Genomic DNA, 26,218 nt, shown 5'->3' on the forward strand with positions numbered 1-26,218 from the left:
TTATATATTTGATGCCTTATTGCAGGGGTGCCCAATGGTAGCTCTCCAGATGTTTTTTTGCCTACAACTCCCATCAGCCCCAGCCGGCATGGCCAATGTCTGGGGGTGATGGGAGCTGTAGGCAAAAAAACATCTGGAGAGATACCGTTGGCCACCCCTGCCTTATTGAATGTGTTCTGTGTGGGGGGAAAAAAGATGCAGTGACTACATTTCTTCACTAGAGGTCACAATGAACTCTCGTGTTACTGGCCTCCCCTACAAAAAGCCATCTTTCATTTTTTAAATCATAAATCGGGTTTTTTAATGATATTGAAAAGAGTACATTGTTTGCTCTATAGCAAAGTAGCCTTTACAAAGGGCTATTGCATCCTCCACCAACACAATAATAATGATTATAATCACTGCTTGAACTGGGAATTCTTTCTGTCTCTTTAGACTTCCATGACTTTTCTGCGTCCGTTTCATGACTGCAGGCAATGTGTGAATTTAGTTTTCTTTAGATTTAATGATTTTCATGACTTTTCTGTGTCTGTTTCATGTGAATCTGGTTTTGTACCGATATATATGTAAAGTGCGTTAAGTCAGATTTCCTTCTGCTTGAGCAAGGCATTTGTGTTCTCTAGCTTTGCTTGGTGCAGTGGCTAGTCAGTTTGGTGCAGTTGTTAAGAACAGTGGACTCTAATCTGGAGAACCATTCCTCCTCCTCATTCAGCCAGCTGAGTGACCTTGGGTCAGTCAGAGTTCTCTCAGCCCCACTTACCTTACAGAGCGTCTGTTGTGGGGATAGGAGGGGAAAGGAGATTGCAAGCCGCTCTGAGACTCTGAGTGAAAGGTAGGGTATAAATAGAACTTTTCTGCTTCTTCCTTTTGTAACAGAAACAATTGATTTCTCAGAGCTGGCTGTAATTGAGATGGAAGGCAAAGATGTGGCAAAGACTTATGTAATTTGAAAATAGGACTTGTAGCAGATTCTCCCTGGTTTTCACAACTCAACTGATAAGACATTGGAACATAAAAGACACCATGCTGGATCAGGCCAGTGGCCCATCCAGTCCAACTGTGTCACGTAGTGGCCAAAACCCCCAGGTTTTGATTCTCTTCATTTGCCTGCTGCATTGTTCTGAAAACTTGGCACTTGGAACACGGAGATTTGCTATATGTAATAGGCTTCCTTCTGAGGAGCAACAGGTATCGCGATTAAGAAGCAGTTGGAAGAAGCCAAGGATTAAAATGAAAATTCTTTCAGATGCAAAAGAGAGAGGCGGATTTCAACTACCAGATGTAAAATTATATCATGAAGCAGTTTGTTTAGTATGGATGAAAGAATGGATAACGCTGTTAAACAAAAAACTTTTAGGGTTGGAAGGCCACGGAAATAAATTTGGCTGGCACGCATATTTGTATTATGGAAAAAAGAGGATGGATGGTCTTTTCTCCCACCATTATATAAGAAGCAATCTATTAAATACATGGATAAAATATAAGAAATATGGAGATGAGAGAAGACCTTTATGGATAGTGCCAGCTGAAGTGATAAAGATAACGGATAAGACAGGCGAAGAAAAGTGGCTGTCATATAATCAATTATTAAAAATACAAAGTGGGAAAATAGAACTGAAAACTGCTGAAGAATTGAATCATAAATATGATTGGTTTCAAATGCAACAAATAAAAGCTTGGTGGAGAATGACATCAAAACTGAAGGAATAAGGAAAGAACAAACAGAAATGGAAAAAGTTCTGCTTGGAGATAATGAGAAATTAATTTCAAAAGTATACAAATTACTTTTACAATGGTTTACAGAAGATGAAGTAGTGAAATCTCAAATGATAAAATGGGCAATTAATGTAAATAAAGAAATAAAATGGAATCTTGGGAATATCTGTGGAAGAACTCTATGAAACTCGCAACATGTCAAAGTATTAAAGAAAACTGTTTTAAGATGATGTATAGATGGTATATGACTCCTAAAAAATTAGCAAAGATGAATAACAAGATGCCAGACAGGTGTTGGAAATGTAAAAAGCATGAAGGTTTTTTCTACCATATGTGGTGGACTTGTGAAAGAGCTAAAATGTTTTGGCAGATGATTCAGCAAGAGATTTCTAATATTTTGGGATATGAGTTTAACAAAGTTGCAGAGACTTTTCTGTTGGGATTACAAATGGAAAAATTTCCAAAAGATAGAACTTTAATCTGGTACTTGCTCTCAGCTGCTAGGACATTGTATACGCAGTATGGAAGCAAGAAAAAATACCAGAGAAATGGGACTGGATTATAAAAGTTATGTCATGGAGTGAAATGGACAAATTAACAAGAATATTAAGAGACTGATTTAGAACTTTTTAAGATGGAGTGGAAGAAGTTCAGAAGATACGTAGAAAAAGAGTGGAAAATAAAAGGACACTGGACAATCTTTGATAATGATTAAGTTTTTAAAACAAGAGTATAACTTTTGGTTCTTTAATAGTTAAGGGTACCTTTAATATTTGCTTTTCTTTAAGTAAATAACACTGGCGGGGGTCAAGTAACGGGGGGAGGGGTGGGGGAAAAGTAAGATATGGGGTAGATAAATTTTTCTCTTTTAAGTTGTAAGATATAGATATAGTTTTGCTACCATATGTTACTAATAAAATTGTTTATAACCTGAAGAAGCAGTCATATTCGACAATTGGCAGATATTTCTTTTAAGTCTTCAAGCACTAGCCTAGAACTCTTCTAAGAAGCTTCAAATGCTTCATACAGTGAAGAGAGAGAAGTGTGAAATCCATATCTAGATTTTGCCTGAAGCACAGGTTGAGCTACTGGTATAAACCGAGGAATCCCTGAGGTGCGAATTTCAGCCCGATGAAGGGGGAAAGCGAATTTGAGGGGAAAGATGAATTTGAAGTTGGCATTTTGGGAGGTGGTGGGCTCTCCTTCCTTGGAGGTTTTTAAACTGAGGCTAGATGGCCATCTGACAGCGATGAAGATCCTGTGAATTTGGGGTAGGTATCTGTGGGTTTCCTGCATTGTGCAGGGGGTTGGACTAGATGACCCTGGAGGTCCCCTCCAACTCTATGATCATTTATGATTTTGGGTACCAGACGTATGAATTTTTAAGCTCTGAAGGTATCGCTGATGGAAGACATTCTTCATATCACTTGTTCACCGTTTCCCCTTTGTCTTTCTAGATTGCAGATAAACGAGTATCCAGGAAGCATGCAATCCTGAGAGTAACCGGAGATCAACTTTGTATCAAACCGGTAATTATTCTCTTTCTCGGCGTAATTAAATATCGAAAGCTTTGACGCTGGTAAGGCTGGTTTTAATGACTCCTGTTGGGGTCTTCCCAGTCCTGATTACGAGGAGTCCCCGTAGAGTGTTGAAGCTGCAATACTGCAGTCGGAGCCCTCTGCTCACGACCTGAGTTTGATCCCGGCGGAAGCTGGGTTTACGTAGCCGGCTCAAGGCTGACTCGGCCTTCCATCCTTCCAAGGTCGGTCAAAGGAGTCCCAAGCTTGCTGGGGGGAAAGCGGAGATGACCGGGGAAGGCAAGGGCAAACCACCCCGTGAAAAGTCTGCCGTGAAGATGTCATGATGCGACGTCACCCCAGAGTCAGAAACGACTGGTGCTTGCCTTTACCTCTTTAATCCCGATTGCAGCTGTAGGTTAAAAATGTCAGGAGAGATGTTTCTCGGGATGAAAAAATTGGGTCCTGGTGTCCCTGACCCAGATAGTCCAGGCAAGCTCGACCTTGGAAGCTAAGCAGGGCCGACCCTGGGAAGTACGCCAAAGAATACCAGGGCTGGGATGCAGGGGCAGGCAATATAACTTACCTCTTTGAAAAATAATGGCCTAGCCTTGCTAGGGGTTGTCAATAGTCATCAGGGTTTTTTCAGTCCTGGCCCCGATTTGGTGGAACGCTCTGCCAGAAGACATCAGGGCCCTGCAGGATCTTTTACAGTTTCGCAGGGCCTGTAAGGCAGAGATGTTCCAGCAAGCCTTTGCATAAGGACAGCGACAGTTGCTGGGCTGGCACCTTTTCCTCCCCACCCCCTCTTGGGGGGATCCGCCCACCCCTGATGTGACCCAATAACTGAATAAGAGCACTTTAAAGACGCCATCAGGCTTTGTAATTTTTAATGCAATTGATTATATCTTTAATGTAACTGATTTTACTGTTGTACATCGCCCTGAGCCTGGCGCTGACCAGGTTAGGGCGATTCATCAAATATAATGAATAATAATAATGAACAAATGAACATATGAAGCTGCCTTATACTGAATCAGACCCTCGGTCTATCAAAGTCAGTATTGTCTTCTCAGACTGGCAGCGGCTCTGCAGGGTCTCAAGCTGACGTTTTTCACGCCTACTTGCCTGGACCCTTTTTAGTTGGAGATGCCGGGGATTGAACCTGGGACCTTCTGCTTACCAAGCAGATGCTCTACCACTGAGCCACAGCCCCATTCATGGCTCTCCAGGGTCTCAAGCTGAGATTTTTCACGTCTATTTGCCTGGACCCTTTTTTGGAGATGCCGGGGATTGAACCTGGGACCTTCTGCTTACCAAGCAGATGCTCTACCATTGAGCCACAGCCCCATTCATGGCTCTCCAGGGTCTCAAGCTGAGATTTTTCACGTCTATTTGCCTGGACCCTTTTTTGGAAATGCCGGGAATTGAACCTGGGACCTTCTGCTTACCAAGCAGATGCTCTACCACTGAGTCACAGCCCCATTCATGGCTCTCCAGGGTCTCAAGCTGAGATTTTTCACGTCTATTTGCCTGGACCCTTTTTTGGAGATGCCGGGGATTGAACCTGGGACCTTCTGCTTACTAAGCAGATGCTCTACCACTGAGCCACCGTTCCTCCCTAGATCACGACTTTCAGGCACGCAAACACGCACACAAGCATGCACCCACACTATACTAAAATGAACAAGAAGAAAAAGAAAAAACCTGGGTCCTGTCTTGGTGTTTGAAGAAGAATTTTGGAATCCTCTGAGCTCAACTTGCTGTTCTGACAGAGCATAGACTTAACAGCTTTAAGAAACGAGTAATAAAACGCAGCAATGGAGCCTGTTGACATACGTAGCTGATAAATGTATACAAATAGTTAAGAGTTATTTATTTTTTCACGTTATATTTATATCCTGCCCATTCTATGTGGACTCAAGGTGGCTAACAACATAAATTGCACACTAAACGATAAGCAATATTAAAACAGTAAAACAATAAAACAATCTAATAAAATTGCAGTGGTGGTGCTTCGTCTATTCAGGCTGATCATGGAAGAAGAATTGAGGATTTATACCCCATCCTTCTCTCTGAATCAGAGACTCACAGCGGCTCACAATCTCCTTTCCCTTCCTCCCCCACAACAGACACCCTGTGAGGTAGATGAAGATATTGGATTTATATCCCGCCCTCCACTCCGAAGAGTCTCAGAGCGGCTCACCATCTCCTTTCCCTTCCTCCCCGACAACAGACGCCCTGTGAGGTGGGTGGGGCTGGAGAGGGCTCTCACAGCAGCTGCCCTTTCAAGGACAGAGTCTCAGAGCATCTCACAATCTCCTTTCCCTTCCTCCCCCATGACAGACACCCTACGAGGTGGGTGGGGCTGAGAGGGCTCTCACAGCAGCTGCCCTTTTGAGGACAGCTCTGCCAGAGCTGTAGCTGACCCAAGGCCATTCCAGCAGATGCAACTGGAAGAGGGGGGGGGGATCAAACTTGGTTCTCCTAGACAAGTGTCCACACACTTAACAACGACACCAAATATTTTCCTTGCTCAACGTGTACAGATCCTAGGCAGTTAGTACTGCAGCGCGATAGGTCCTGATGCGGCGGCAGCCCTCTCCCGTTAGATGTTATATGCCATCCGAAACAGTTCAGTCTGCAATAAGTCCTGCAGGGCCCTGATGGCTTCTGGGAGGGTGTTCCAGAGTATAGGGGCTGCAACCGAGAAGGCTCTTGCTCTGGTGGAATATCAATCTATAAAGTTTATATCAATTTATAAAGTTTCTACCTTTTTGAGCCCGTGGGCACCTTTGGAATGCTGACACAAGGCAATGGGTGAAACCTCAACATGGCTGCCCCTAGAGGTGGAGCCAAATTCAGAACTTCAGAGAGCAAGGTTGCATGTAACTCTGATAGGAACTCTGCCGTGTTCCAGGCAAAAGCTGTTATGAAAGGCATCCTGTTTTTAAACTGCACAGCCAATCCAAAGCCCTGCTTGGGTACATTTCAAAAGCACCTGACAAACCCCAAGGAAGGTGTTGGTCTGTGCCCTGGTGCCTGTGAGCACTATGGTGGGGACCAGTGTTCCCTTTAAGCTGAGTTAGGGTGAGCTAGCTATAAGAACATAAGAGAAGCCATGTTGGATCAGGCCAGTGGCCCATCTAGTCCAACACTCTGAGTCATATAAGAACATAAAGAGAAGTCATGTTGGATCAGGCCAGTGGCCCTTCCAGTCCAACACTCTGTGTCACACAGTGGTCAAAAAACCCCAGTGCCATCAGGTGGTCCATCAGTGGGGCCAGGACACTAGAAGCCCTAACACTGTTTCTCCTCCCAAGCACCAAGAATACAAAGCATCACAGTCCCAGACAGAGTTCCAACATTACGCTGTGGCTAATAGCCACTGATGGACCTCTGCTCCATATTTTTATCTAACCCCCTCTTAAAGCTGTCTATGGTTGTAGCCGCCGCCACCTCCTGTGGCAGTGAATTCCACATGTTAATCACCCTTTGAGTGAAGAAGGACTTCCTTTTATCCATTCTAACTTGACTGCTCAGCAATTTCATTGAGTGCCCATGAGTTCTTGTAGTGTGAGAAAGGGAAAAAAGTACTTTTTTATCTTCTCTATCCCATGCATAATCTTGTAAACCTGTATCATGTCACTCCTCAGTCAACATTTCTCCAAGCTAAAGTGCCCCAAGCGTTTTAACCTTTCATAGGGAAAGTGTTCCAACCCTTTAATCATTCTAGTTGCCCTTTTCTGCACTTTCTTCAATGCTATAATATCTTTCTTGAGGTGCAGTGACCAGAATTGTACGGAGTATTCCAATTGAGGCTGCAGCATCGACTTATACAAGGGCATATAATGCATCTGCTGATGTGACCTTGAGTCAGCACAAGTTCTCGCAGAGCTGTTCCTCTCAAGAGCAGTTTCTGTCAGAGCTCTCTCAGCCCCACCTACCTCTCAGGGTGTCTGTTGTGGGGAGGGGAAGGGAAAGGAGATTGTAAGCTGCTCTGAGACTCCTTCGGGTAATAAAAGGTGGGGTATAAATCCAATCTCTTCCTCCTCCTCCCTTCTTCTTCCAGTTTCATACGGCCTTCAACTTTTTAAGTCTATTAGCAGGGTTAATTAACGCAACATACTTTGATGGAGAAGAATTAAATACGGAGTGTTCCCACGAGACTTTTGTGGAACTTTTTATTGTTGAACCATAGTAGAATCAGAATGTAAATTGAAGTAACAGTTTGCTGCAACCGGTAGAAACTAGTGCTTGTTTTCAGGCGTCCTCTCCTTCCTTTTCAGGTTCACGTAAACCCTTGTTTTTATCGACCCTCTGAACACAGCCCGCTTTTGCCGCTTGTCGCGGACGAATGGCACCGCCTGAGCCCCGGTGACGACTTTTCCCTGTTAGTGGACAAATATGTCTTCAGGGTTGCTTTCGCTCGCACCGAGAGGGAAGACCTGAAAAGGTAAATGCTATTTTAATTCTTTATTGGAAGCAGTGCTGCCGCTGAACAGCCTTTTACTGTAAGGTAGATCAAATGCTGTCTTAACTCGCCTGGTGTGTAGCTGTAATCATGGCTGTCTCTAATTGCAGGTAACGTTATGGAGTTGCCAACCTCCGGGTGACTCTAAAGAGTATACAAACACCTAGAGAACCACAGTGCAAATCAGTTGTGCAAAACTCAAGACAAAACTGTGGAACAATAACGAACGAATATTGAAAATGTTATTTTATAAACGAATCCACTTTTCAAAGCAGTTCACAAATCCATCTCACTAAAACATATAGAGAAATCTTAAAGTTCCAAAGCACAAAGTGCGAAGAATGCAGTTCCGAGAATATTTCCCATCCAAACTTGTCAGTTTCAGAATTCTAGCGCTTGTAGACCAAGGGTGAATTAAAGTGCCAGTGCCAGTAGAATTTCGCGTGCGGTTGATTCTAGTTGTTTCATAAACATTTATCTTGTTTGCAAAATAGCCTTTAGTTCAGCTTTACATTGGAAGAGGCTACTGGCCACCCGCTTCCAATATTTGTTCGTTATTGTTCCACAGTTTTTTCTGAGTTTTGCACAACCTCCGGGTGACGCCTGGAGATCTCTTGCTATTAGAGTTGACCTCCAGGTGACCACGATCAGTTCCCTCAGAGAAAATGGCTGCTTTGGGGGTGGACGCTAGGGCCTTGTACCCTAATGAAGTCCTTCCCCTCCCAAAATCCTGATCTTCCCAGTCTCCACCACCCCCAAATCAGGAATTTCCCAGCCCGGAGATGGCAACCTTACATTGTTGCATGTCTTGAATTAAGAAATTATAGGGTATTTGGGTAAAATGTTAGTATGTCCGGAACAGGGCCAGCCCTAGGGTATGTGGCGCCCTAGGGTATGTGGTTGGCTCCACCTCCTATGGCAGCCATTTTGTCATTGCGCCCATCGCCTGGTGTCCAGATTCCAAAGATGCCCCCAGACTCAAAAAGGTCAGGGACCCCCGATGTTGTCAGCGTTCCGTGGGCTGTTAATGTCGGGTGTCTTGCTGCGTCCAGTTTGCTAAACCCGACTGTTAACGTTCCTTTCAGAGTTTGATGTTTTCAAGGCCCATTGCCTTTAATGAGAGGATATTAAGCACATGCTTAACTCTCTCTCTGAAATCAGTGGGTTGAAATATATTAAACTCAGGAGGGGGTGGGATGTCCTGTGATTTAGAAGTGCTGCATTTTAACTGGCTTTGGCGGGGCATCTTAGCTCCTTCTTTCCACTAAGACAGCTTTTCCCATTTTCAGGGTCGCAACACGGTACCAGGCCGCGCAAGCCTCAATACCAGGTCGCCAGGGGCGGCCTGACTGCCCCCACCCGCTCCCCTTATTATTTATCTTTAGCGCCGCCACCGACTGTAGCACTCTCTGAGTGTCCTCCATCATAGAGGGCAGTGAAAGCTCCTGGCCAGTGCGCAGTCTCTGTATCACTCCCTGAGCGTCCTCCACCCAGAGGACACTCAGGGAGTGATACTGAGACTGCGCACCAGCCAGGCATGCTCCTCTCCCCCCTGTGATATTCTGAAACACCAGAGAGGGACGGGGAAAGCTTCTGGCCATCACGCGGTCTCTGTATCGCTCCCTGAGCATCCTCTGCCTGGACCACGCGGGAAAAACTGGGCCACAGGGGGAAACGGTTTGGGAAACCCTGCACTAAGAGATTTCTTAACACACAGTCGAAACGGTGAAGACCTTGATGCAGGAGAGGTGCCCAATCAGACATCCAAGATGCCCCCCAAGCAGTCTTCAGTGCAGCAGAGATCCTCTTCTAGCGATGACAAGCTCCTGGAAGTCCACTCTGTGTTGGAAAGAACAGCTGGAATGCCCCAAAAGGTAACATCCAAACTCTAGCTTGCCTCACATAGTGACTTCTTTTTCTTCTTCTTTTTTGATGTCACCTCACAGCTGACTTATGGTGATCCCATGGGGTTTCTAAGGCAAGGGATGTTCAGAGGTGGTTTGCCATTGCATGCCTCTGCCTAGCAACCGTGGACTTCTTGGGTGATCTCCCACCCAAGTACTGACCAGGGCTGACCTTGCTTAGCTTCCAAGATCTGGTTAGATGGGACTAGCCTGGGCCATCCAAGTCTTGGTGGCCCCCAAGTTACACGTGGTTAAAAAAAAAAAGATATTGAAGATGAAGAAGATGATATTTATATCCCATCCTATACTCTGTATCTCAGGGTCTCAGAGCGGTCACAATCTCCTTTACCTTCGCCCCCGCTACAGACACCCTGTGAGGTGGGTGGGGCTGAGAGAGCTCTTACAGCTGCTGCCATTTCAAGGACAACCTCTGCCAGAGCTATGGCTGACCCAAGGCCGTTCCAGCAGCTTCAGGTGGAGGAGTGGGGAATCAAACCCGGTTCTCCCAGAGAAGAGTCCGCGCACTTAACCACTACACCAAACTGGCTCACCAAACCAGGACAACTAAGCTAAGGATACTCCCTGACAACACAAGCTCTCTACGACCTCAGGGGCCCAGTCCACGGCCAGGCAGGCCAGGAGACCAGAAGGGAAATGGATAGCCAGGCTAAAGAAGACAAGTTGAGGACAAGTCCTTATTCTGTCTACCCTGTAGGGTTTTCAAGATTAGAGATCTTCAGAGGTGGTTGGCCATTGCCTGCCTCTGTGTAGACACTTGGACTTCCTTGGTGGTCTCCCATCCAAGAACTCACCGGGGCTGATCCTGCTCAGCTTCTGAGATCTGAGAAGAAGATCAGGCTAGCCTGGGCCACCCAAGTCAAGGCAAGAGATGTTCTTACCATTGCCTGCCTCTGCACAGCAATCCTGGGCTTCCTTGGTGGTCTCCCATCCAAGCTGGGGCTGCTTTGTAGAAAAATAGGTGGTGGAGCTTATCCTGAGATTGTATGCGAACCATATCCCTGTGGGCTTATTGTAGAGTTTCTGATAACGTTGAGAACTTAATTATTTCCCCCCCCCCCCCTCCAATTACCTACATCGTGCTGGTGAAATAATGAGTACGTTTTGATCTGCCAGTTTTAACTTGACTATCTTGCTTTATTTATTTATTTTATTTATTTATTCGGGATTTATATCCCGCCCTTCCCACAAGTGGCTCAGGGCGGCTTCCAACAATTAATCAAACATAAAATTTAACAATTTTAAGTATAAAACAATTAGATACTTAAACATTTAAAACCTTAAAAACCAGTAACATTTCAATTTGATAAAAACAATTAAACCTTAAAAACCAGTAACATTACATTTCATATAAACAGATGGCTGGCCAGTTACATCAAGTTTTCATCCCAGCTAGGTGTAAGCTAGCCGGAAGAGGGTCATCTTACAGACCCTGCGGAACTGAACCAGGTCCCGCAGGGCCCTCACCTCTTCCGGCAGCTGATTCCACCATGTGGGGGCCAGTTTCGAGCATATGAAGTCAGGCCAGACCAGGATTCCAGAAGCTTCTGAAATTATTCCCTTTATTGCTTAGAGAGCCAGATTGGTGTAGTGGTTAAGTGTGCAGACTCTTCTCTCGGAGAACTGTGTTTGATTTCCCCCCCCCCCCTCCTCCACATGCGCCTGCTGATGTGATCTTGGGTCAGTCACAAGTTCTCACAGAACTGTTTTCCTCTCAAGAGAAGTTTCTGTCAGAGCTCTCTCAGCCACACCTACCTCACAGGGCATCTGTTGTGGGGAAGAGAAAGGAGATTGTGAGCCGCTAGGAGAATCCTTCAGGTAGTGAAGGGCAGGGTATAAATCTAATCTTCTCCTCCTCCTCCTTCTTTTTCTTCAACTGGCCATCAAACCATCATCTCCATCTTGTTTCAGTTATCTTGTGTGACAAAACTAGGGGTCCTCTTGTAAGAAAAGAGGTGCCAGAGCTCATTAACACAACTCATTTACATAACTCATTTGCATATGCCACACACCTCTGTCATCACCGGAAGGTGGACTGAATTTTATCAGTTCAGCGTCTACCTTAAAATGCTTCTTGAATTATAACGGTCATCATAAAACCTTATTCCCATCGTACTTCTAAAATTACTTTTTCCTATGTGGCCACAGCAACACGAGGAAGATTTCCATCTGTCTGCATTATATGTTTTGGTTCTTTCCCCATTTTTTTGCGGGGGAAAATATTAGAACGTTTGTCGAATCTTCGAGTTCAGCGAACTTCTCACAGGGGGTTTGAACAGTGGAGCCTAGAAGATTCTAGAAATATTAGAAAGTCTGTCAGATCTTAAGAGTTCAGCAAAATTCTCAGGGGGGGTGTGTGGAGGAGTTGAACAATGGAGCCCAAAAGCAAGTATTTTTTTTTGTTTGCGAGGGAGAGGGTAAGAAAGAAAAAGCATGATAAAATTTAGGGGTTCCAGAGCTCTGTTCCGGTGAGCTCCTGCCCAAAATGAGGCCTGAAGAAAACTGTGACTGATGACCACACATGAACACATTAATCTGCCTTATGCTGAATCAGACCCCCTCCGTTCATCAAGGCGAGTATTGTCTACTGAAACTGGCAGCGGCTCTCCAGGGTTGGGTTGCCAATCCCCAGATGAGGGCAGGGGATCCCCCAGTTTTAAGGTTGCCAAGTCCAATTCAAGAAATATCTGGGGACTTTGGGGGTGGAGCCAGGAGACTTTGGGAGTGAAGCCAGGAGATATTGGGGGCGGAGCCAGGAGCAAGGGTGTGACAAGCATCACTGAACTACAAGGGAGTTCTGGCCATCACATTTAAAGGGACGGCACACCTTTTTAAATGTCTTCCTTCCATAGGAAATAATGAAGGATAGGGGCACCTTCTTTTGGGGCTCATAGAATTGGACCCCCTGGTCCAATCGTTTTGAAACTTGGGGGGTACTTTGGGGAGAGGCACTAGATACTATACTGAAAATCTGGTGCCTCTACCTCAAAAAACAGCTTCCCCAGAGCCCCGAAATCTCCAGATCAGTTCCCCATTATACCCTATGAGAATCGATCTCCACATAGAGAATTATGAAGTGCTCAGCAGACGTTTCCCTCCCCCCGCACCCCATTTCTGGCAACTCTGAAGCGAGGGATTGGCCTCTCTACTCACGAGTTGCCGCCAATTTCTTCAAAGTAACACAGACACATCATCCCAAGAGGAAGCCTTTCCCATCGGAGACTGAAATCTCCGGAGGTTGAAAGTCGCATGGTCCTCTGGGGGCAAGGCTTCCCCCCATTGGCCAGCTGACTGGGGGCGGGAAGGAGTCTGGGAAAGCGAAAGAACCCCCGCTGGGGCCTGGGGATTGGCAAACCTACCCAGTTTGGAGGCCCTCCCCCCGCTTCAGGGTCATCAGAAAGCGGGGGGAGGGGAGGGAAATGTCTGCTGGGAACTTTCTTATTCACTGTGGAGACTTATTCCCATAGGAAATAATGGAGAATTGATCCACGGGTATCTGGGGCTCGGGGGGGGGTGGTTCTGTTTTTTGAGGTAGAGCCGCCAGATGTTCAGTATATCATCCAGTGCCTCTCACCAAAAAGATCCAACAAGATTGGACCAGGGGGTCCAATTCTATGAGCCCCCAAAGAAGGTGCCCCTGTCCTTCATTATTTCCTATGGAAGGATGGCGTTAAAAAGGTGTGCGGTCCCTTTCAATGTGATGGCCAGAACTCCCTTTGGAGTTCAGTTGTGCTTGTCACACCCTTGCTCCTGGTTTCACCCCAATGTCATCTGGCTCCACCCCAAAGTCTCCTGGCTCCACCCCCAAAGTCCCCAGATATTTCTTGAATTGGACTTGGCAACCCTACTCCCTAAGACTCTGCGGCTTGGAGGGAACATTGTGGTGACCCCTATTGGGACTTGGAGGACAGTCCAGGGCTTCAGGCAGAGGTCTTTTGCTGCCTGGAGATTCCAGGGATCGAACTTGGGGCCTTCTGCACGCCAAGCGAAAGCTCTGCTGCTGAGCCATGGCCCCTCCAATGACATAGGTGCAGAATCACTCACGGCAAGACAGCCTAATATGGGAAATGCATCTGAAGCCTCTACGGCAGGGGTGCCAAACTCATTTGTTACGAGGGCCAGATCTGACATAAATGAGACCTTGAGGGGCTGGGCCTTGTCGGGTTGGGGCAAGCCGTGTTGGGCCGGGCCGTGTTGGGCCAGGCCGTGTGCTTACTTATTAAAGATTAGGTGGCAGAGATAACAAAACACAAATAATTTTTTTAAAAAACTTAAAACATGCTTAAAACGTCAGCATTCATTGGTCTTAGGGATGCTTTCTTTGTATCTCTCCCATAGGATCCAGGGAACTGGGCAAAGGAAGCTCCGGCTCTTTCCTTCCTTCCTCGGAGGACTGGGAGGGGGAGCCTCAGCCGATGGAGAAAATAGAGGTTTTGCTCTGTAGCTCCTGAGCGATTGAGGAAGCCTTGCAAAGCAAGCTGTGATGCAGAAGGAAGCAAAAAAGAGGGCGAAGGAAGCAGATGACAGACAGTTGCTTGGGGCCTGATAGGAGCCCTCCAGGGGTCTGATTCGGCCCCCGAAGTGCATGTCCGACACCACGGCTCTACGGACTGCTTCTTGTGCTTAAGAAAGAAAATATATACAATGCACTATTAATTTGTAACGTCTTTTAGCTTTCTTCTAGTGCAGCTGAGCCGGAAAAGCCGAATTCCCCTTCAAGGAAAAGAGTCCTCCCAGCATGGATGCTCCAGGGCGATCTAACAGCTCCAAGTTCGTCACCTTCAGTCTCTGGAAGAGGTAAGCGTGCAGTGCGCCTCTCTTTTGGCCCTTATTATGGAAACCTTTGCCCACTGTCTGTTAGGGGTGTCAAACTCATATGTTATGACGGCCGGATCTGACATAAATGAGACTTTGTCAGGCCATGTGCATACCCAGGAATGGAATTCTACCAGGAGCTCCTTTGCATATTAGGCCACACCCCCTTGATGGAGCCAATCCTCCAGGAGCTTCTTTTTTGCAAGCTCTTGAAGGGTTGGCTACATCAGGGGTGTGTGGCCTAATATGCAAAGGAGCTCCTGCTAGAATTCCACCCCTGTGTGTACCTATTTAAGATTAGGTGGTGGTGCTGTTCAGTCGCACAGTCGAGTCCGACTCTTTGCGACCCCATGGACCAAGTCACGCCAGGCCCTCCTGTCTTCCGCCATCCTCCGAAGTCTGCTCAAATTTGGGTTAGCTACATCAGCAACGCTGTCCAGCCATCTCCTCTTTTGCCGTCCCCTTCTTCTTTTGCCTTCTGTCTTTTCCAGCATTAGGTAATAGAGATGTAAACTTTTGAAAAGATACAGATAAACACGACTAAAGGTTTAAAAAAACACGAGGTTTAAAAAAAACCCTCTTAAAATAAAACATGCTTAAAACATGAGCACTTGTTGGTCTTAAAGGTGCTTTGTATTTCTCCCGTGGGATCCAGGGAATTGGGCAAAGGAAGCTCTGGCTCTTTCCCTCCTCCCCAGGGAACCAGGAGGGGGAGGAGCCTCAACCAATGGAGAAAATAGAGGTTTCGCTCTATAGCACCTGTGCAAGTTGAGATGCAGAAGGAAGCAAGAGAGAGGGAGAAGGAAGCGGACAAGAGCCAGTTGCTCGGGGGCCTGATAGGAGCCCTCTGAGGGCCTGATCCGGCATGTTTGACACCCCTCGTCTTCATTGTGTATTCTCCCATTTTCCATGCAGCGGCGAATGCTGTCTGCTTCCTTCACTTTGCTCTTGCTGCAGCGTTCTAATCCTCTGGGGCTGATTCAGAAAGCCGGGTAAACTATTGCTATAATGAGACTGTGAAAATGTACATAGGAATGGACTGGTTGTGGTGATTAAAATGAGATCATGGAGACCCAGGTTCGAATCCCCACTCTACCATGGAAGTTCTCCTGGGTGACCCGGGGCCAGTCGTCGTCTCTCGGCCTCGCCTACCTCACAGGGTTGTTGTGAGGATAAAATAAAGAAGAGGAGAATGATGTCACATGCTAGATGTGTACACCCAGTAAGACTCCACTTGTACCCTTCAAAATAAGACAGGTAAAAATCACATGTAATATGTAATCTTTTTTTTTTTTTGCTGGGTGTATTTTTTACAGGGCTTTTTTTTTTGTAGCAGGAGCTCCTTTGCATCTTAGGCCACACACCCCTGATGTAGTCAGTCTTCCTGGGGCTTACAGTAGGCCCTATGCTAAGAGCCCTGTAAGCCGGGGTGGAATTCTAGCAGGAGCTCCATTGCATCTTAGGCCACGCCCCCCTGATGCAGCCAGTCCTTCAAGAGTACAGGGCTGTCAGTACAGGGCTTCCTGTAAGCTCTGGGAGAAGGGCTGCCAAGTCCCCAGTCTGGGCAGGGAATCCCCCACCCCGGAAGTTCCCAATGTGGACCAGCGGGGGGAACCTCCCCCACGTCACTGGCGCAATGACATCACCCGGAGTGATGCCATCAAAATGGCGGCCCGCACGTGGGGCAGCTCTAGGTGCTTCCAGGAAAACTCTATGGTTTCCCGGACACTCTAGCCGTTTGGGAGGTAAAACTCTATGGTACAATGTCCCCCGCTGGGGCTTAAAGAGTACCTGGCAACCCTGTCCGGGAGAATTGGCTACATAAGGGGTGTGTGGCCTAATACGCAAAGCAGTTCCTGCTGTGAAAAAGCCCTGGGTTTTTTTATTTGTGTGTGTGCACGCGCACAGACCTGGAAGTCGTGGTGGACAACTGGTGAGCAGTGTTCCCTCTAAGCTGAGTTAGTGGGAGGTTTTTTTTTCACAGTTTTTTTAGCTTTCGGCTCGCACATTTTTGTCTTAGCTCAGAAAAATGTCCCCAGAGCAAACTCATTTCTGCAGCAGCTCACACCTTTCATGTCCGTAGCTCACAAAGAGTTTTTGCTCACAAGACTCCACAGCTTAGAGGGAACATCCTGGTGACCCCTACCTGGGCATGGAGGACATTCAGCGAAGTTGAGAAAACCTGCCCATGTCTCCTAGGCCTGGTATTCCAAGGAGATCACATTTCCTGGCAGTAGCACGATTGGCGATTGCTGCACACTGGAAAGACAAGGCTCTGCCTTCAATACATGCTTGGAGAACCCGACTGTGGGATTATTTCCTACTAAGTAAAATCTCAATTTATAGTGCTGATGCTCTGACAGGACATACTCAAGAAAAATTGACCGTGTTCTGGTTCCAAATAGTGGAATATCTCACCAATCATAATATTCTCCCCAAAACCCGTTTTTATCATGCTATGCTCTGTTTCTAACATGTTCTGGACTCACTTTCTCTCCTCTGGTCTGAATACAAAAAACTGTGAGCTCTAATTAGTTGAGTTGGATGAACTGGATTGCTTAATAGAATATCGGGACAGCTGTTTTTACATTCCTACAGTAGAATCAGTCAATAGAATGTATTTTCACTGGATGCTCTGCAGTAGAATTGTACGACTGCTCCTTGGTTCTCTCTTTTATGGATTACTCTTTCTTTTGTTTGTTTGTTTTTTTAAATTTGTTTATTATATCCTCACTAAGGCGGCATTATTTGAGGCGATAGATTACGGCGTTCTTTATTGTAAACCGAAAATCTGTTAATAAAAATCTGATCAATTAAAAAAAAAAACATTTCCAAAGACTAATCAGGGCCGACCCTGCCTGGCTTTGAGACCTGATGAGACTGAGCTTGCCTGGGCTATCCAGATGAGAGCACATAATGGGTACTCTTGTAGGGTCATTAGCAATGCTCCCTCTAAGCTGCGGAGTCTTGTGAGCAAAACTTCTACTTTGTGAGCTCCAGGCATTCAGGTTGGGAGCTACTGCATAAGTGAGTTTGCTCTGGAGCCATCCTTCCTGAGCTAAGATGAAAATGTGTGAGCCAGAGGCTAACAAACCGTGAGCATTTACTTTTCTGTGGTACGGGATTAAAAAGTAAAGGTAAAGGAAGTCCCCTGTGCAAGCGCCAGTCGTTTCCGACTCTGGGGTGACGTTGCTTTCACAACGTTTTCAAGGCAGACTTTTTACGGGGTGGAACAAAGCAGAAGTCAATTTCACCTTTAAGACCAACTTAAGTTTTATTCAAAACGTAAGCTTTTGTGTGCATGCACACTTCTTTTACGGGGTGGTTTGCCATTGCCTTCCCCAGTCATCTACACTTCCCCCCAGCAAGCTGGGTACTCATTTTGCCAACCTCGGAAGGATGGAAGGCTGAGTCAACCTTGAGCCGGTTACCTGAAAACCCAACTGCCGCCGGGGATCGAACTCAGGTCGTGAGCATAGGCATATGAAGCTGCCTTATACTGAATCAGACCTTTGGTCCATCAGACTGGCAGCGGCTCTCCAGGGTCTCAAGCTGATGTTTTTCACACCTCTTTGCCGAGACCCTTTTTTGGAGATGCCAGGAATTGAACCTGGGACCTTCTGCTTCCCAAGCAGATGCTCTACCACTGAGCCACCATCCCTCCCCTGCTCTCCAGGGTCTCAAGCTGATGTTTTTCACACCTCTTTGCCGAGACCCTTTTTTGGAGATGCCAGGAATTGAACCTGGGACCTTCTGCTTCCCAAGCAGATGCTCTACCACTGAGCCACCATCCCTCCCCTGCTCTCCAGGGTCTCAAGCTGATGTTTTTCACACCTCTTTGCCGAGACCCTTTTTTGGAGATGCCAGGAATTGAACCTGGGACCTTCTGCTTCCCAAGCAGATGCTCTACCACTGAGCCACCGTCCCTCCCCTAAGCAGAGCTTAGGACTGTGGTACTGCAGCTTTACCACTCTGCGCCACAGGGCAGAATTTGGTAATCATGACGTCACTTCCAGGGAAAACCGAGAAGTGACATATTCCAGCTACACATATAGAACAGGAAGGACATGGTCTTATTCCTACGCGTTTTTTTTATTGCTCCTTGAAAACTTCAGAATCCCAAATCCCGGAAGAGATGCATTATATAATAAGCTCAAACAACTAGAGTTCTACGACTGTGTATGCTACTTGCAGGCTTATGTCAGTACTATTAGCTTCTAATAATGGCATTTGTAATTCTCATATTTTGTTAACGACAATTCTCATATTCCGGTAAAAAGAGCCCCGTGGCGCAGTGTGGTAAAGCTGCAGTACTGCAGTCGGAGCCCTCTGCTCATGACCTGAGTTCGATCCCACCGGAAGCTAGTTCAGGTAGCCGGCTCCAGGTTGACTCCATCCTTCCGAGGTCGGTCAAGTGAGTCCCCAGCTTGCTGGGTGGGAGGGGGAAGTGTAGATGACTGGGGAAGGCAATGGCAAACCACCCTGTAAAAAGTCTGCCATGAAAACGTTGTGAAAGCAGCATCACCCTAGAGTCGGCTACATCTTATCTGCGAGAACCGGGTTTGATTCCCCACTCCTCCACCTGCAGCTGCTGGAATGGCCTTGGGTCAGCCATAGCTCTCATAGGAGTTGTCCTTGAAAGGGCCAGTTTGGTGTAGTGGTTAAGTGTGCGGACTCTTATCTGGGAGGAACCGGGTTTGATTCCCCACTCCTCCACTTGCAGCTGCTGGAATGGCCTTGGGTTAGCCATAGCTCTCGCAGAGTTGTCCTTGAAAGGGCAGCCTCTGGGAGAGCTCTCTCAGCCACACCCACCTCAAAGGGTATCTGTTGTGGGGGAGAAGATATAGGAGATTGTAAGCCGCTCTGAGTCTCTGATTCAGAGAGATGGGCGGAGTATAAATCTGCAGTCTTCTTCTTATCTGGGAGAACTGGGTTTGGTTCCCCACTCCTCCACCTGCAGCTGCTGGAATGGCCTTTGGGCAGCCATAGCTCTTAGAGTTGTCCTCGAAAGGGCAGCAACTGAGAGCTCTCTCAGCCCCACCTACCTCACAGGGTGTCTGTTGCGGGAGCGAAGGTAAAGGAGATTGAGATTGTTTAATTCTCAAACATGAAAGCATTTTTAAGTGTATGCGTCAGTGATTGTCCACACTGTGTGAGACAGGAAGTTGGATCGTTGGTTTAATCCAGCCGGGCTCTTCTTACGTTCTTAAATTTAGAGGGTATTAGCAAGACTGTGCACCATGGTTTATTCAATCCTAGGAGACTGTTTGGCACTAAACATTTCAGAATAAAGGTTTTTAAGATCTCAGTGGCATTTATTTCTTCGTCGTTAACAGAACGAAGGCGGCTCTCTCAGCAAATGTCACAGATTAGTCTGTTCCCACGTCTCCCCACGGCTCAGTTGTTTTGTTTTTCTTATTGATCCAGCAAGCCGAAAGAAGACTTACGGCTTGTCCTTACAGATAAAAGAGCTCCGTTTTGGTATATCTGCAGTAAAACGGAATTCGCTTAATAAGCACAAATCGCGCTTGCATAGCTGTCGACTGTTTGTTGTATCTGCTCTTATTAGAAGTGAAGTTCTGTCTTCTTGAAGAAGATGCTGGTATCGCTGCCGTCAAAACAGAGCGTTGAAATGCAATGTACATGTTCTTACCCCGTACAGTTCTCAAGGCAAAGAGGCCTTTAGAGGTGGTTTGTCATTGCCTGCATCTGCCTAGCAACCCTGGACTTTCTTGGTGGTCTCCCACCCAAGTACTGACCAGGGCTGACTCTGCTTAGCTTCCAAGATCACGTTAGATGGGACTAGCCTGGGCTATCTAAGTCATGGTGGCCCCAGAGTTACACGTGCTTAAAAAAAAAGATATTGAAGATGAAGATATTTACATTCCGCCCTATACTCTGAATCTCAGGGTCTCAGAGCGGTCACAATCTCCTTCACCTTCGCCCCCGCAACAGACACCCTGTGAGGTAGGTAGGGCGGAGAGAGCTCTCACAGTTGCTGCCCTTTTAAGGACAACTCAGAGCTCTGGCTGACCCAAGGCCATTCCAGCAGCTGCAAGTGGAGGAGTGGGGAATCAAACCCGGTTCTCCCAGATAAGAGCGCTATGGTTGACCCAAGGCCATTCCAGCAGCTGCAGGTGGAGGAGTGGGGAATCAAACCCGGTTCTCCCAGATAAGAGAGCTATGGCTGACCCAAGGCCATTCCAGCAGCTGCAGATGGAAGAGTGGGGAATCAAACCCGGTTCTCCCAGATAAGAGAGCTATGGCTGACCCAAGGCCATTCCAGCAGCTGCAAGTGGGGGGGGAGTGGGGAATCAAACCCCGTTCTCCCAGATAAGAGAGCTCTGGCTGACCCAAGGCCATTCCAGCAGCTGCAAGTGGAGGAGTGGGGAATCAAACCCGGTTCTCCCAGATAAGAGAGCTCTGGCTGACCCCAGGCCATTCCAGCAGCTGCAAGTGGAGGAGTGGGGAATCAAACCCGGTTCTCCCAGATAAGAGAGCTATGGCTGACCCCAGGCCATTCCAGCAGCTGCAAGTGGAGGAGTGGGGAATCAAACCCGGTTCTCCCAGATAAGAGTGATCTGGCTGACCCCAGGCCATTCCAGCAGGTGCAAATGGAGGAGTGGGGAATCAAACTCTGTTCTCCCAGATAAGAGACCTATGACTGACCCAAGGCCATTCCAGCAGGTGCAAGTGGAGGAGTGGGGAATCAAACCCGGTTCTCCCAGATAAGAGAGCTATGGCTGAGCCAAGGCCATTCCAGCAGTTGCAAGTGGAGGAGTGGGGGAATCAAACCCGGTTCTCCCAGATAAGAGAGCTACGGCTGACCCAATGCCATTCCAGTAGTTGCAAGTGGAGGAGAGGGGAATCAAACCCGGTTCTCCCAGATAGGAGTCCATGCACTTAACCACTACACTGAACTGGCTCACCAAACCAGGGCAACTAAGTGAAGGATACTCCCTGACAACACAAGCTCTCTGACCTCAGAGGCCCAGTCCACAGCACAAAAGAGACCAGGCAGGCGAGGAGACCAGAAGGGAAATGGACAGCCAGGCTAAAGGAGACAAGTTGAGGACAAGTCCTTATTCCATCTTAACTTATGGTGACCCTGTAGGGTTTTCAAGATTAGAGGTGTTCAGAGGTGGTTGGCCGTTGTCTGCCTCTGGACAGCGATCCTGGGCTTCCTTGGTGGTCTCCCATCCAAGTACTCACCAGGGATGACTCTGCTTAGCTTCTGAATCTGATGAGATTGGGCTAGCCTGGGCTATTCGAGCCAGGGCAGATGAACAATGATGGTTTGCCATGGTCTTCCTCTACATAGGTAGGGACCTTGGGACTTCTTGGGGGTCTCCCATCCAAGTACTAACCAGGGCTGACCCTGCTTCTGATGAAATCGGGCTAGCCTGGGCCATCCAGATTAAGACAGTCCAAAGTTTGTGACCCTTAGTTCCCTTAATTCCCAAAGGAGAGCGAAAACCTTCCCATGTAGCTCTTGAAGTGAACAGAGGGCAAGGGAGGATGTTAATCCACATCCTAAGTATCTAGTTTCCCCGCTTTTTTTTCCCGAGTGGGAGAACTAACAAGAATACATCAGACTGTTCCAGTTGGTGAGCCAGTTTGATGTAGTGGTTAAGTGTGCAGACTCTTATCTGGGAGAACCGGGTTTGATTCCCCACTCCTCCACTTGCAGCTGCTGGAATGGCCTCGGGTCAGCCATGGCTCTGGCAGAGGTTGTCCTTGAAAGGGCAGCTTCTGGGAGTGCTCTCTCAGCCCCACCCACCTCACAGGGTGTCTGTTGTGAGAGGGAAGACGATAAAGGAGATTGTGAGCCGCTCTGAGACTCTTCGGAGTGGAGAGCGGGATATAAATCCAATATCTTCATCTACCTCACAGGGTGTCTGTTGTGGGGGAGGAAGGGAACGGAGATTGTGAGCCACTCTGAGATTCGGAGTGGAGAGTGGGATATAAATCCAATATCTTCTTCCAATATCATCATCTTCTTGTCTGGTCTTCTGTGGCATTCTCGGTGGCAGCACTAGAATTGTGGAATGCTCTCCCGGAGGCCATAAGGGCCCTGCGGGATCTCTCTACTTTCCGCATGGCCTGTAAGACCGAACTGTTTCGAATAGGCCTTTGAGATCTAACCGGGAGAGAGCTGCCACCCTACATCATTCTAGAGTACTATGTGATCACCGCTTATATTATATTGTAGTGATACAGTACCATGAAATGTTTTTTTTTTTAAATTAAATTGTAATTATCTTTTATGGGTTTTAATCTATAAAAATGAATGTTGTTAGCCGCCCTGAGTCTGCTTGCGGAGAGGGCGGGATAGAAATTTAAAATAATAAATAATAAAATCATCAGCTTGCTTGTCCAGTAGAATAATAATAATAATAATAATAATAATAATAATAATAATAATAATAATAATACTTTTTATTTGTATCCCGCCCTCCCCGCAAGCAGGCTCAGGACGGCTCACAAAACGTGAATACAATGTACAATAAAACCATATACAATAATTACAGTTTCAATTATAAAATCATCCTTAAAATCATTAAAACTTACATTAAGATTAATATTATGGTGCTATAGTTAAGATCTTCCATAAAAGCCAGTGACTAAAACGTAAAGCATATCCAGCAGGACTTTCTTGGCTCGGTATTAAGTGAAGGCTATTTTAAAGAGGTGGGTCTTGCAGGCCCTGCGGAATTGGTCTAAACATTGCAGGGCCCGTACCTCCTCCGGGAGTTGGTTCCACAGTAGGGGAGCCGCTATGGAGAAGGCCCGATCCCGGGTGGACTTCAATCTGGCCTCCCTTGGCCCAGGGATATTCAGCTGGTTCTTTCCAGCTGACCTCAGCGCTCTCTGGGGTTCATACGGGGAAAGGCTGTGAGGTGGATTTGCTTACCAGATGATACGGAGCAGGGAGAATAGGGTTGTTGTTTTTCTTATTCTGCCTCTTTTTGGTGTCTGTGGCAAGATGCTATAGGGGTAAAGAGGTTCCCTCATCACCAGAAACTCCCTCCTCTTACGGAATCCATGCGCTGATTTTGCATTGCGATTTCTTCTCTATCTGGTGAAAGACAGCCTCGACAATTGTTAACGCTAGATTTAAGTCTCCTTTTATGTCGAAGTACATATTCAGGATGCTGGGCTTTCTAAGGTTCCTTGCACATTGACATTAAATAGCCCTAAACGGTAAAACTGTGATGGGGAGGGACGGTGGCTCAGGGGAGGGACGGTGGCTCAGTGGTAGAGCATCTGCTTGGGAAGCAGAAGGTCCCAGGTTCAATCCCTGGCATCTCCAGCTAAAAAGGGTCCAGGCAAATAGGTGTGAGAAACCTCCGCTTGAGACCCTGGAGAGCCGCTGCCAGTCTGAGAAGACAATACTGACTTTGATGGACAAAAGGTCTGATTCAGTATAAGGCAGCTTCATATGTTCATATGTTCATATGTTCATTGCGGCTGTATTCTTTTTGAAATTACGTACATTGCAAGATTTTCCTTGCGCTTCATATCCTGAGATCGCTTACGAAAAGTGGAGCCATTCTGTGTCCTTTTGGTGTCTTAACAGGGAAAAATGAAGACGGAGAGAAGAGTCCGTGGAAAAAGCCAAAAAGGACCGCGAGCGAAGATGCTGCCCTCTCGTTACAGGTATTGTGGACGCTGTTGATTGGCTGCCGCTTCGTTTTGCTCGCAGCTGCAAGAGGAGCGAGAGTTCCTCTGAACGTACGTGCGGTTTCCCGGGATGTGACAAATCTTCCAGCTTCTCATGCTGTTCTGTGGTGTGCGTGTTTGTGCGTCCCTTCTGCATTGAAAGACAGCTTGGGTCTCAAAAAGCACTCGCACGGAGGTTTCATGGACTTCATTATGAGAATTTCTGAGGAAGGAGCTGGCTGTGGATGGCCGCGTGTAAATCGGTTGGACCTGCTCTCTGGCAGCGGTCACTCGCAGCCAGAATAAACTCATTCTCGTAGATGGATTTGACACTAAACGTTGTGGAATAAAAGTTCAAAGGACTTCATTTCCTTTTAAAAATATATCGTATCTGATATTATAGCATGGGGAAAAGTGCAGAAAGGGCCACTAGAATGATTCAAGGGTTGGAGCACTTTCCCTATGAAGAAAGGTTGAAACGCTTGGGGCTCTTTCGCTTGGAGAAACGGCGACTGCGGGGTGACATGATGGAGGCTTACAAGATTATGCATGGGATTGGGTAGGTAGAGAAAGAAGGACTTTCTCCCTTTCTCACAATACGAGAATTCGTGGGCACTCAATGAAATTGCTGAGCAGTCAGGTTTGAACAGATAAAAGCAGGTCCTTCTTCACCCAAAAGGTGATTAACATGTGGAATTGACTGCCACAGGAGGTGGCGGCGGCTGCAAGCATAGACAGCTTCATGAGGTAATTGGATAAGCATATGGAGCAGAGATCCATCAGTGGCTGTTAGCCACAGCATATTGTTGGAACTCTCTATCTGGGGCAGTGATGCTCTGTATTCTTGGTGCTTGGCGGGGGGGCACAGTGGGAGGGCTTCTAGTGTCCTGGCCCCACTGATGACCTCTTGATGGCACCTGGTTTATTTGGCCACTGTGTGACACAGAGTGTTGGACTGGCTGGGCCATTGGCCTGATCCAACATGGCTTCTCTTATGTTCTTGTGTAACACAGAGTGTTGGACTGGATGGGCCATTGGCCTGATCCAACATGGCTTCTCTTATGTTCTTGTGTGACATAGAGTGTTGGACTGGATGGGCCATTGGCCTGATCCAACATGGCTTCTCTGATGTTCTTCTATGACACAGAGTGTTGGACTGGATGGGCCATTGGCCTGATCCAACATGGCTTCTCTTATGTTTTTGTGTGACACAGAGTGTTGGACTGGATGGGCCATTGGCCTGATCCAACATGGCTTCTCCTGTGTTCTTAAGTTATTTCATCATCATATCTTTTATTGACATGCTCAGGCATAATATGAAATGAGGGCCGACAAAATATACAGTCCGAGATTAAGAACAATAAGCTAATAGAGTTTGTAGCGAAACATGCCCCCGCATAGATTTTAATGGCTTTCTCCAGAAATTTACCAACAGCCCTTGTGATTTCTGTAGAACCAAATAGGAGTCGATTGCACCTTTAAGACCAACTTAGTTTTATTCAGAGCGTAAGATGTATATATTTATGTTACATGTTAAAAGGTAAATTAGTTGGACAGGAAAAACATCGGGGAAAGAAATGCCCTCATTTTGACCCATGTTTATCAGCAATAGAATAATTAACAGGCATTCTCACATTCTGACGTGTTCCTGTTTAATGGTTTCCCACGCTTACAGCAGACCCTGTAATAAGAGCCCTGTAAGCTCTTGGAGGATTGGCTACATCAGGGGTGTGTGGCCTAATATGCAAAGGAGCGCCTGCTTGAATTCCAGCCCTGCTCCTTTACATATTAGGCCACACCCTCCTGATGTAACCAATCCTCCTGGAGCTTACAGTAGGCCCTGAGCTAAGAGCCCTGTAAACTCTTGGAGGATTGGCTAGATCAGGGGGTGCGTGGCCTAATATGCAAAGGAGCGCCTGCTAGAATTCCAGCCCTGCTCCTTTACATATTAGGCCATGCCCTCCTGATGGAACCAATCCTCCTGGAGCTTACAGTAAGCCCTGAGCTAACAGCCCTGTAAGCTCTTGGAGGATTGGCTACATCAGGGGGTGGGTGGGCTAATATGCAAAGGAGATCCTGCTACAAAAATAGCCCTGCCTAAACTAAAGGTG

At 46.9% G+C, this 26,218-nt stretch overlaps 1 protein-coding gene across 1 annotated transcript in view; it reads left to right on the forward strand.

The window, feature by feature from the left end:
* APLF (aprataxin and PNKP like factor) overlaps positions 1–26,218 on the forward strand; it is a 67,143-nt gene that overhangs the window by 4,125 nt on the left and 36,800 nt on the right. The window contains 5 exon segments of the mRNA XM_060230779.1: positions 3,174–3,245; positions 7,523–7,689; positions 9,425–9,581; positions 14,303–14,426; positions 24,025–24,104. Coding sequence (XP_060086762.1) covers positions 3,174–3,245; positions 7,523–7,689; positions 9,425–9,581; positions 14,303–14,426; positions 24,025–24,104 — 600 coding nt within the window.

Source organism: Heteronotia binoei, chromosome 1, assembly GCF_032191835.1.
Source record: "Heteronotia binoei isolate CCM8104 ecotype False Entrance Well chromosome 1, APGP_CSIRO_Hbin_v1, whole genome shotgun sequence".
NCBI classification, from domain to species: domain Eukaryota; kingdom Metazoa; phylum Chordata; class Lepidosauria; order Squamata; family Gekkonidae; genus Heteronotia; species Heteronotia binoei.